At 39.8% G+C, this 12,854-nt stretch overlaps 1 protein-coding gene across 1 annotated transcript in view; it reads left to right on the top strand.

Moving 5' to 3' along the window:
* Positions 1 to 8,825, top strand: part of LOC115337259 (cuticle collagen 2-like) — a 142,101-nt gene extending 133,276 nt beyond the window's left edge. Inside the window, exon 2 of the mRNA XM_030005401.2 lies at positions 8,757 to 8,825. Within this exon, the coding sequence (XP_029861261.1) occupies positions 8,757 to 8,762 (6 nt within the window). The 3' untranslated portion in view covers positions 8,763 to 8,825. The remainder of the gene's footprint in view (positions 1 to 8,756) is intronic.
* Positions 8,826 to 12,854: the final 4,029 nt, after the last annotated feature.

The raw sequence follows: 12,854 nt of genomic DNA, 5'->3' as shown, positions 1-12,854 counted from the left end.
GAAGCTTTATTAGTGAGAAGTGTCCTCTATATGGGGCTCTAGGCAAGGACCTCGCTGTAGTTATTTGAATTCATCTCAGGGTTGAACATAAAATATTACAGAGATTCCTTTAGCAGTGTTGAAATAGCATAACTGAGCATATCTGATGCTGACCATGCATATGATATTCCCAGCAACTGACTGACATGCCTTCAAAAGATCAAATTCAGCCTTCCTTGCATGATGTAAGATAAAAATCTGGCCTAGGATTTAACTGTACCTGGTAATTAAGTTTAAAGAACAATAATGCCTCACAAACTTCTCCAGGCCTACAGTAAGCATGCTGGAATCTTGGTTGCCATTTCTGCAAACTGTTTACAATTCACATACCTCTGCAAATCCAATCCTGATCTCAAATTGCTGCTCATAAACAACATAGCAGAGATTTGATGTATGAGGGCATGTTCTGAATTCCCCTATGCTAGCAGTAGTGTGGGTAACTTCTAGCATTAAAAAACCCTCTTAGGTCTCTTCTTATTACAAGCAGTGCTCTGTTAACTACTGGAATACATCTCAGCCAAATTTTTTTTTTTTTTGTGACTGGTGGTAAGAAGGCAGATGTAACATGCTTTATTCCCCTCTTCTGCTAGCTGTCTGTAAATAAGTATTCTTCACAACTGGAGGCAAGGCAGCCTCTGTTAACTGTCTCAGAATTTCTCTGGCAGTGTATCAAAGCCAGATGTTTTTAACCTTCAAAGCATGATACAAAGCTGTTATTATTTCAGGCTGTGCTCTTACTTAATCTTAACAGATCAGTGTTTATTAGTGAAGCTTGGTAGTGCAGTGATAATTAAAAATTAGGTAAACTCTCCTGTTTCACGAACTGTATTTGTAAGGGAGGAAGGAAGATCTTTGAAGGACATATTGTTCAAATAAGAAAGAAATAAACTATTTGCCTGCATTTACTTGACTTAACAATATACATAAAATTGAGGGCTCTATCCCCAATTATTATTTCATGAAGACAAGTGAACATCACAACACATATGCTACCCTAGGGAACTTCAGAAATTTTGCAGAAGTGAAGTCTGAGCTGGTTCTAAAAGAATTGTGTTTGAAGAGAGACTTAGGGGCAAGAGAACTGGGAGAGGAGAACTGGGATATACAAGACTGAAAGGAGAATTGTGCAAGGTCAAGAACAGAAGCAGGTGTCTCTGATTTTACCTTGCTCTCATTTACCTGTGTTTAAACTGATGTATGTTTTATGAGCTCCCTGAAATCAGGGGAAAGGCTTCTGTCCTGAGCTGGGATTGTTCCCAGTGGTATTGATTTAATGGTAAGTCATTTCTAAGAGACAAGGGATGGGGGCCCTTAAAAGGACTAGACATAGCAAATATGAATTCAGACAGGAATACCCATCTTTAATGTAGCCTAGTCTCAGGGCTGTAGAAGCTGGTTGTCATTGGCCCTCTATTCTTGGATTGTTATGTCCCCCAAGGGTGGGTTTGCTCTTGCCTGGGGCAGCCACTGGGGATGGGGGATGGCATGAAGGAGCACAACAGAAGAGAGAGCTCAGTCCAGGCTCTGTGGCACCACTGCAAAATGACCTTCATGTTATTTCTTCTTCATGAGAATGATGCTATAAAGGCAGGACTTTTTCACCTTCATTATGTCTCTCACATTCATGTCAAATTCATTTTAGCATCATGGACATGAAGCTTACATTTGCATGTGCTTGGGAGATGGGTAATTAACAATACTTCATGGGATATGTGCATCTGGCATTTGGGAAGCATGTGAGGAGCACAGCACAGGAACCACAGACTAGTGAGTCTTAAGAAGTCTTATTGGAAAAGTTGGTAGAAACTGAGTTAGTTAAAAAATTATATCTGGTAGAGACATGGATTTACATGCCATAGTGGAGAAGGATGGGTGTGACTTTACAGGAAGAAAATAGCACCTCAGGAATGTGTTGGAACTCTTTGAAGAAGGTCTTGATTATGTGAGCACATGCTCATCTCCAAATGACTTTTGACAAGATTTCTCAAAGTGTCAAGCCCCCACCCCCCCCCGCCCCAGTCTATGGCAGATTGAGATTAAAGGTCCTTCAGGGATTAATAACTGGTTACAGGTAGAAATAAAGAGTAGGAATAACAGTCAGTTTTTCAGTCCTCTGGGGATCTGTCCTAGGACTTGTGCTATTGGATATGTTCATTAATGATATAGAAAAAGGGAGTGAGAAGGGGATGACAAATTTAGCATGTGGTAATAAATTACTCAGGGCAGTAAACCCAAGGAACAGCTATGAAGGATTACTTGCCTTGCAGAAAGATTTCATGCTGTTGGTAGGCTGGAGGATAAAATACCTAGTGAAATCTAGTGCTGCCAAACATGAAATGATGCTTTTGGAGAAAAAAACAGGCACAGTGATGGATTCAGCACTAGTTATCTAGTTATCTCAGGAAGGAGATTCATAACATATTTCTGTGAACATGTCAGCTCACTCTGCAGTGGCAGTTAAGCATAGAATAGTAAGAGTTACTAGGAAAGAAAAAGTAAGCAAAAAAGGAAATTCCATTATGCTACTACAGAAATCAATGGTGTGAGTGTATCCTGACCACTGTTTCCAGTTCAGAACTCCTATCACTGAGAGGACATAGCAGAACTAAAAAAAGAAGATATTTCTAAGGGGGCAAAGATGAGCAAAGACTTGCAACAGCATCTGTTCAAGGATCAACTAAACAGGCAAGGGTCCTGCTCCCTGCAAAAAAGATACATTAGAGGGTGGAACAGAATGGATGGCTATAAAACTGTGAGCAATACAGAGAAGTTATATAGAAAAAGGGTCCACTCTTTTTCATAATAATACCAGAACTGGGAGGCATTAAGTGGAACAAAGTAGTGCCAGACTTGAAGTCAAAAGGAGGTATTTCACCATAGGCACTGAAGTATGGAAAACATTGGCATAGGTTTGTGAATGCCAAAAGTTAGCATGGATTAAAAAATATGTTTAATTACTTAAATGGAAGAAAATGCTGTTTGACACAAAGGTAACGTTTCTGGCAGAGGATTTTCTGAGCCAGAAACTGCTGCAGGCTGGGAAGGTCCTCTGGGAAGGCCTGTAACTCTCAGGGGCTGTTTCTGGAGAGGAATGCCGAACTGGGAAAATCTATAGCGTGACCCACTGTAGCTTACTTCCATTCTTATGGCCAGGAGGAGTAGCAACGGGAACAAAGAGGAAAAGGTGGGAGCAGAGTATGGGTTGTACAAGACCCTGGTAACATGCTGAAGTTGTCAGCCCATGCTGGTATCTGGGCTGCTCTACCTTCACCACTGGTTTTACCATGTAACAACATGCAACATCACAGTTAGCGGAGGGAATGCCTCTTTTACTGCACCTGTGCTGCCAGACTGCCATGGAAGAGCAGAAAGAGTTTGCACTCTGGGAAACACACTCAAAGTAGCAGGTGACTTTTCTCCCAGGCACTCAGGTGTAAGTATTGTGTTTCTCACAACAGTTCTGCTTAATGTTGTGTTTGTAGGATTAGCTGTCTCCTTGGATTAGTGTCTGAGTAACTGAATATCCACGACAATAGCCTTTTTTTCCACTAGATGTCTCACAAAGCCAGTGATTGCAGTCATTCTGCTCAGCTGGCACTTCTTTCAGCTACAAAAGTTTATCGTCTTTAAAATAAAGGGGTTTACTAATATAAATGCTTTATTCATCTGTATGCTGATGCTTGAGATAGTACTGCATAGTAAGCTTAATATTCCAAATCACGTTTATTAACCTAGATTTCAGTGGGAATGTATTGTTACAAGCTGGACTTTCTTCAAGGATCCAAGTCAAGCAAGTTGTAAATGTCTAACTGGACCACAGGGGACATGAACGAACAAACCAGCTTAGGAGCTGGTGCTTCTCAGGCTGTAACGCAATTCTGCACAGCTCACAACACAAGAGTTCTTTTCAAAGCTGCTCACATCTTGTTATTAATGGTGTTTGGGGTTTTTTGTTTCTTTTGGGGGACTGCCTTTGTAAGGAAGGCTTTTGCTTTCAAACTTCCAACTCTTCCCTCTCTAATATATGTAAGATGTAATACAGAGATCCCCACATGCATACAAGTTACTCTGCTTAGGGTAGAAAGATCTGCATATTAACTCTTCCACTGAGGATATGGAGATTTAGTTGCCTGAGTATCAGTATCTTTTTGTGATGTACCTGTAGCCAAGAGCTGCTGCTCGTGCTTCAAGACAGACAACAGTGCCGAATGCATGAGCTAAAAGCTGTTGCAATTACTGACTCTACAGCTAGCGCAGTGCCCTGGAATTCCCTTTCTGTGGTACCTAGGCAGCTAAATTGGGTTGCTCTAAATGTTGATAAACTACATTTACAGTGAAGAGATTAATTTTGTTATTTTTGCAGTAGGAATACTGCTCAAGAAATGGCTTAGTAAGTTTTTTATTTGGTTTTTTGTTTGTTTGTTTGTTTATTTTTTTTGTAATAAATGCAAAGAACCATAAGAACATTTTATCTGACATCCTTTACAATGCAGATCAGAGATACAGGTTGTACAGTTGCTAACGCGTGTATTCAGAAAGGTCTCTAGAGCTGTTGAGTGGAGTGTTTGTTTGCCCAGAGTAGCATAGTTTCTAGAAAGATACCCAACTTTCAGTGAAAGACTGCAAAATACACTATGACACTAGATGTGTTGTTCTGTTAACTGATTACTCTCATTGTTAAAAATATGTGGGTTTCTCCACACTGAATTTGTCCAGCTTTACTTAGACACTGGACCTGATTATGCCTTTCCATGTTAGGCTAAAGACTACCAGAACCAATATCAAGGCCTAGGAACAAGGTTACTGCATTTGCTCTACATGGTGATACACTTTAAGACCCGTTACGGTATCTACGTGGTACAAGTTTATATAGAGATGTAGAAAAGAGACTGCGGGAACCAGATTTGGATTAGGAAGAAGATTATGTTCAGAGTCTTGACTATTACATCCTTTGGAATGGTTGTCCTGTCAAGTATCTCCTCAGTTAGAGCTTCAGAAAATAATATAAAAATTATTTAGAGTAGCATGTTTTAGTGGGAGGGGAAACCTCTGTGTTTTCACAGCCCTGCCTGGCAGAGCCTTTGGTAAAGTTCAAATGAAGAGTGAGGGTTGTCTTCTTGAGATAATGTTTATCTGAAATCACAGTCTCTTTTTGAGGGGCAGGTGGCTGTGTAAACCCAGATAACCAGATAAATCCAGATAATCCAAAATAACTGCCCAAGAACTTTTATGGCTATTGCAGCGTTAAAATAAAATAGACTAACAAAGTTTATCTTCCTTGTTGGTAACAAAATTTTTAGTGCTCCCTTTTTTCTCCAAGTGCATCACAATGTTATCTTCCCTCTGGAGAATGAAAATACTTCTATATTTTCAGCACATTCTCAGCAGCTGTTGCCAAAATCTGGAGTTCTTTGACTTCATACTTCTACTTACGCCATGTCTCCGAGGAGACTTTCTAGCAGGCTTGGGGTGAAAGAGGCACTAGATACTTTGGCTGCACAGTGTGTACTGAGGGGAGATTTGCTGTGTGGTGATAAGAAAGCAGTAGAGGAAGTGGTTTAGATATTGACCCTCAAGTTAAAAAGGAGTAAAATCTGGGACAGCAGAAGGAAATTCAGGAAACTGAAGGAAGAAAAGAGCTTGTGAAAGATGGTTGAGACAGGAGTGGAAAGAAGTTTCTCTTGAAGTTGGGAAGGTTTTGAATAGACCCAAGTGAGCTAGTTAGTTCAGCAGTATTCTAGGAAGGTGGGACAATGGCAGGCAGGGGCTTTCCTGCACAGTAGGTCTGGCCTCCTGTGGGACACCATATCACCTAGACTCAGTCCAACTGTGTCTGGAAACTACTTTATTCTTGCCCTATGATTAGTCCTGTTGCATGACTTGCTCAGACATTTACTTCTTTGCTGATTTCTAATGTTCTGATTTTCAGATTAAATTTGCTCTGATGCTGTTTGCAACCATTTTTTTTAAGTCGGCAGTGCCCTTTATTTTAAATAACTTTTTTCTTTCCCTCATTTTTACTATCAGAATATAATCATAGACAGAAATAGTTCTCTCAGCCATCATTTTCTTAAATTGTTTAATCCAGTCCTGTAAGATAGTATCTCTTCCTTTTTTTATAAAAAATGCCTCTTCCTTAAGCATTTCCTATTTAAATCTAATACATTTGTAAGTGTTTGAAAACCATTATTGATTATCTGTGAAACCAGCATAACACATTCAAAAAGAAATGAGGCTATATTATTGTAATTTTCTTTTAAGTATCTGTAAACATACTTGTTCTGTCAGATAGAAAACAGTCTCTCCCAAGCCTTTGTAAAGTAGACTTTGAAGCTGAAATATGTTAGTTTAAGGATAGTATTTTTACCTCTTGTTTTTATTCTGCTCTGGTCTCTCTCTGTGCAAGTTTTTGTTGTTGTTGTTTTCCACTATAACACATTGTTCTTTTCCATTGTATGTGGAGGACTTGAACTTCCAGATCAGAAATAAAAGTTGCCTAATGGAAGTAATATGTCAATTAGTCAACTACCTCAGTTACTGCATTTTGCATTTCAGAAGAACCTAATAATTTCCATTTTTTCCCCCACTGAGTTTATTTTACAGTTTGAAAACACATTTTCTTCCAAGTATCTCATGAAATGACACCTGAGTAAAAAGTGCTAGAAAGGCATCAAGTTTGCAGAGTTAAAAGAGTTTTTCTCTTCCTTTGGTGATTTGTTGTCATTGTTGAAAAAGGCCTTTGGGGGTTTTGTTCTTTTGATGTAGAGATCTAGATGAAAAAAAAAGATGTATATTATTGGTTGAATAAGTACACTCAAGCCTGATCCAATACACAGTGAAAGCAAAAGACTTCCATTAGCTTTTATGGGCCTGAGTTGGTGCCCTTTAAACATTAGCATCTCCTCCAGTGCAGCAGTTGATAAACTGCTGCTGATTGTGGGCTTTGAAAATGGATTATGCTGGGTTTTTTACCACTTCCAACAGGATCCCACCAAGTTAATCGTTATGCACCAATATCCTTTTACAAAGCTAAGAGAAATATTTGCTCTATTAGTATATTAGTCATGTTTTTCCCCTTGCCAGTGTCTCTTTAATTGCACTCTCCCTTTCCTATTTATTATTTACCTCTGTAATTGTATTTTTTCAGTATGCATAACCTGTTGGGATATAGTTGGTATGAAAGGCACCATAGGAAATAAAGTTTTATAGCATAAAGAATTGTTTTAACATGTTCAACGTATTGGCCATTGATTTAATTTTTATTGTGCTCTGAAATCATAAGCCACTTCAACAGCAAACTCTCATGTCCTTAACAGCAAATAAGCAAGGAAGAAATGAATAATACATTTTATTTATGTTGCTTCCTGCAAATTCCATCTAAGCCCATCGGGCAAAGATTTAATTTTCATTGCACTGTGTAGCTAGCAGTTGCACATCCATAATCTACCACAAAGTAAATAAGATATTTGTATTGCTGCATTAAGAAAACTTTTGAGTTTTTTTCTTTTTGTTTTTGAGTTCAATTTGTACCCAGAGATCTGACTATGGACAGATATGATGAGTTATATGTTCCAATGGAGGTGGGTGAAATTAAATTATATTTAGGCATCTAAAGAAATGGTTTTGGATAGCCAGGCCATTAATTTAGGTACCCAGCTTAACTAGCTTTGATAATGAGTGTTGATGTGACTTTTCTGCAGATGACACACAAGTGTTAGAACAGGCTCTTGCTTACTCCTACCACAGTCATCAGACATGTGTACCACACAAGTCTTAAGAATTGAATTTGAATGTCTTGCCAGCACTGAGATGGCTATCTGGATGTTAGTAAAATGAGGTATCATTCTCCAGCACACTCCCTTTCTGATCCATCCTTCTTTTCTGTGGCTTGTTTCCTCCATTCTTGCTAGCAAAATGACCTAGGGATAATTTGAGCTGTTTGGTTTTTTAACAGATAATGGTCTTGTCTAGCCTTTTCTGCCTTTGCTGAAAAGCAGATTTGAGGGGTTATTAACAAAATAGTTACACAGTTTTAAAGAAGTAACAAGACAGAAAAAGGAACAGGCATAGGATCAGGATAATGAACTGAAGCACTGTTGTGACAACTTTTCAGGCAGTAGAACCCTTCCACTAAGCTACAGCCAAATGCTTGTATTAACCCAAATGCTTATAACTCACACTTTCTGGTGCCTGCTTTGCTTTGAGTTCATCTATGCTAAGGATGGGAAACCCACTGCAAAATAAGAAACATTCAGAGGTGGCCTTTGCGATGCCTAGAACCACTCCTGTGGCACAGATGGGGCTGAGGCACCACCCAGACATAGAAGACCCCAGAGATCTGGACTCTACTGAGTAGTTCTGACCCTGCATGGCTGAGGGGCCTTCGGAAAGTCACTTCTCTATAGCTCAGTTTTCTTATCAGCTATGCAGATGTAACCCCTTCCTAGTAAAACACTTTCAGCTCCACTGATGGCAATCTGAGAGCTGGGGATTGTCAGTACTGTAATGCAGCATGAGGGTGTGTCCACCATATTCTAGTGACCTTGCAGGTAGACACTGCACATAAAACAGCTCTGTGAAAATAGTCAAAGATATTCACCAACAGCTTAATGTTGAAACTGATCTGAGGGAGTTTTCTTCTACAGACAAGTGAGAGCAAGTAGAAGGGCTCTTCTGAACACAATATAATGTGTATAACAGTTCCCTTTCTTTCAAAGGATTGACTTTGTGTCTATCACCTGTGATGCTGACAAGGCAGAGCTGGACTCTTGGTAGCCAGTCCCACCTGGTACCCAAGGAAGGTTGGTGTCATCACACTGAAGTTTTCTTCCATGGTTGCCTGTAATACTCAGGAAGAACGAAACAGGAGACCTCTCATGGTCCTATGCCCCTCTATCCTGGGGGCCCTTCTGAACTCTTTTTGTCCTACAACACCCTGGGATGATTTTTCCTGCTGCAGCAGTTGGCTGTCAGTGAAATACAAGGGTAGTTCATATGCTTCATTACTATGGTTTCCAGCTATTTGGATCAGTTACCTTCACTCATGTTCATAAGCTTTCCTTCTTACTGCAAAGGACAGGAGCTTACTTATTTTCAATGGAAGCTGCCCCTCTGAAAAGGAAAATTTAAACTTTGAATTATTCTAAATCTTCCTGTGTGTCTTCTCCTTGGAAGGGGATGAACTTTGCATCTTGTGCAGGACTCTGCCACTCACCAGCTCTTAAGCTGTTCAGAATTTATTGCCAGGTTACCTTGCTGACACACAGGTTTCCCTTGAACGTTGTAGCAGAAGTTAGGATACAGCTTTGCCGATCAAGCAGTGATATTGAACAACAATAGCACTATACAAGATTAGAAATATTTTTCCAACCAGCAGCTCTTGGCAGCACAATGCCCCCTCTCATCAGGCAGTGCCTATGGATGTGCAGAATACAAAGTCAGACTGTGTGCAGGAGCTGTTTAACAGAACAACACTATGCACTTTACCAACTATAGGCAACAGCGGAAAGGGGAGTGGGGCATGGAAAGTCAGACTGAGAACAAAAGTTAGCTCTTAGATACAGAGTGCAAATCTCATAGCAGCTAAGCTCGTCATGCAAAGACCCGTTCAGTAAGAGCAATCCTCCCGAAAATGCACTACAGGAAGCATTCTGACACAGAAAGAATATGTGTCTATGCAATTTACCACATGGTAAATTGGATACAGCACAGCTTTCGATCCCTCTGCAGTAGTGAGGCCCTGTGCTATAGGAGAAAGGATCATCAAGTAATGCCTGTGCAGAGATTTCTGAGAAATCAGCTCTGGAATGATGGAAGGTTAGAGAGCTGCTCAGAAGTGTCTTTCTCCACAAAGGTGATCAGTCCATGGGATATGCAGGGGTGTAATATAATGCCCATATTTAATAACAGGTTTCCACACATACCCCACAGAAATCTCTTTTGCCTCTACACTGGTGCTACATAAACTGTGTGAGAAAGAAAATGTATTTGGGGGTCTCCTTGGTTTTTCTTTAAGTCTGGGCAGAAGTCTGAGACTGAAGACCTCAGAGGCACCATCCTTCATAACAAATGGTCCTAAGTTCCTGTTGCTATTTGATGATTCACTTTCCACATGAGAATCAGTCTAGTAGATCCCATGCTCCTCCTGTTTCTCCTAAAGCTGGACTAGTTATCCAAAGGGCCCAAGGTGGAAGGTGATATGCAGAGTGGTTGTGAGATGTCTTATGATAATGATGGCAGCACATCCAGCTGGGTGCCATGGGGATTTCTCTGCCCTGTGATGTCGCATTGTGGTGATGAGGTGATAACCAATCAATGTGTTCTATCTCCTCCACAGGGAGTAAATGAGATGAGCACCCACAGGTGAATTAATGTGAGGTAACCAAGATACTGAAATTCCCTCACCAGGAAAACAAGCCTGTTTCAGGGTGTGATCTTAAACCAGTGCAGTGAAATGTGTGCTTAGGACTGCTTTGTTTAAACCAGCTGTATCTGCTGTCCCAGTAAACGAGGACTGCTTTAACTGCTTGTCTGGAACAAGCCTATCCCAGACTGAAATACAAGTGTCCACAGAGAAAATTGCTTGAGGTTCGCTGAAGAGGGTCTGTGTGTGGACAAGTCCAGGCAGCAAGGGACCCCTCTTGGGAATTCTGGTACAATGTGGCTGTGCAGTGTCTTTGCTCAGCTGTGACAGCTGGGCTGCACTGGGCGGAAGAGGAAAGAACCACATCTCATGTGTGTCCAAAAACCCACCGGGACTCCCAGTTTGTGAAAAAAACTTCAATTTCCATATGCCAGGCTTTACATGCAGGTTTTTCTTTGTTGCTCATCATTAGAGCACAGAAACAGCTGCACACAGCAACAAATTCAGCCTCCCAGTATCTGTGCACAGGAGGGCAGGACCCTTCTGCCGCAGTACAGGGATGCAGCCCCAGGTTCATGCCCTGTATCTTTAGGAGAGCAGCAGGGAGAAGAGAGCGAGCAGATGTTTCCCCAAATACTGAAGCTGTTTTTCATATACATTTTCCAATAGTAACTTCACCTGTTCCCTTAGTGTATTCAAATGACTACAAATTCAGAGAATATAACAATGATGCACTAAGAAAGACACTGACCATAGGTAGGGTGAGTCAGCTGGAGCTAGTACTGCTAATGCAGGAAACCACTTTCATCCTTTATTGCTATCATACGCTGCTGTGTGTGTTTGTGTGCATTTTTAACAGCTTGAGGGTAGAATAAAACTAACTTCATTCCCTTGAAGAAAAATATTAACCATCTGTGACAGAAAGTATATGTTCAGCAATTGCATTCCACGTATATTTATTTTCTTTGCTTTTTAAATTATTTATACAATTACACCACCCACAGCTTCGTGGCCCTTTGCACTCAATGAAAAAGTTTCTCTGTGGATAGGATTCACTCTTTTGTCTCTGTCTCTCCTACTGTATGTAGGAGTTGGAGAATCTAGTGTATAAAATACAGTGCAATAACAAAAGAAATGACAATCGATGGTATGAGAAAGGTGAAATTTATATGGCATGAATACCTCAGAGCAAAAAAGAAAAGACTTCATTTCTGGGGAGGTAAAACAGAGAAACAGAGAACAATAATATAAATGCTCTAATAAGATGCAGAAATAGATCATATTCCTAGGCTTACTCTTCTGATTACTTCCTAATAAGAAAATACTCAAGTTTTTCTAGTGATCTAAATCCAGTCACAACATTAGTTGCTTTTCACTGATGAATTCACAGTTTGATGGCCTGAATTTAAGAGAATGGTGGAATCTACATATCCTGCGTTATCAGCTTCTGAATCAGGTGTTGTTCAAACACTCAGCTGAACCACACTGACAAGGTAAAAATATAAAGGCAATGAACCTGAGGCTGCACCTTGTCCTTATCAATGCTGTTAGCAAACTTCCCACTGGCTTTAATCTAAATCTGTGTTTTGTCTGTTAGGTTGGAGAAGTTGTTATTAACATAATGCTGTGTAATAGAAATGTTGGAAGGGAAAAAAGAAATAACAAGGACACAAATTTTATTGTGAAATCTAATCATTATATGTTACAGAAACAATAAGTAAGGGTTCTTGAACTGTAAAACATCCTTACAGTTCACTCTTTAGCAGATTTCTGTGAAACTGAAGATCAAGAAAAGATTTACATTTTTGTCTCTGAGAATTTCCTTGTTGCATTAAAGAAAATTAAGACAAATGAGTAACATGATTTTGACTCTTGAAAGTTTTCCAAGTTTTGCAACAATACCATCAAATTTTGGACTGTTACTGATCTATCTGTCCTTTGAAGGGTATGTGTTTCCTTCTAGTTGCTACCAACCGTCCTCCAGAAATGCTACTTTGGACCAAAACATTCTACTTTAAATTGATATTTCCTTGCACAGTGATATTTAAATGACAGCCTGAGTTACAACAGAAATTCGAAACTAAGCATTGACATTTTGAAATGAAGCACTTTGATTAGTTTCAAAATGTTTTGGAAAATGGAAATATTTTCTCGAAATTGGTATTTTCCCAGTGGTGGATGGGACTATTTAAATTAGAGAATGCAGGAAACTTTCCTCCTACACTAATTCATCTAGTTGACTTTGGAACTTGAGAATGAAGCTGAGGCAGGTCTTTGAAAGAAAACTGAGTGGCTAGAAAGAAGAATAAACTCAAGTATTCTCTCCATCTGCGCAATATTATTTCATATCACACATTTTCTGCATTTTGCAAAGCTTTTCAGAGCAGGAACAGAAGCAGACTATACATCTGTGCAGTGTTAAGCATAAAGATATCCTGATTTCTGCCACTAC

Source organism: Aquila chrysaetos, chromosome Z (assembly GCF_900496995.4).
Source record: "Aquila chrysaetos chrysaetos chromosome Z, bAquChr1.4, whole genome shotgun sequence".
NCBI lineage: Eukaryota > Metazoa > Chordata > Aves > Accipitriformes > Accipitridae > Aquila > Aquila chrysaetos.
The sequence above is the reverse complement of the archived record's forward strand: the minus strand, read 5'-3'. Positions and strand labels throughout refer to the sequence as shown.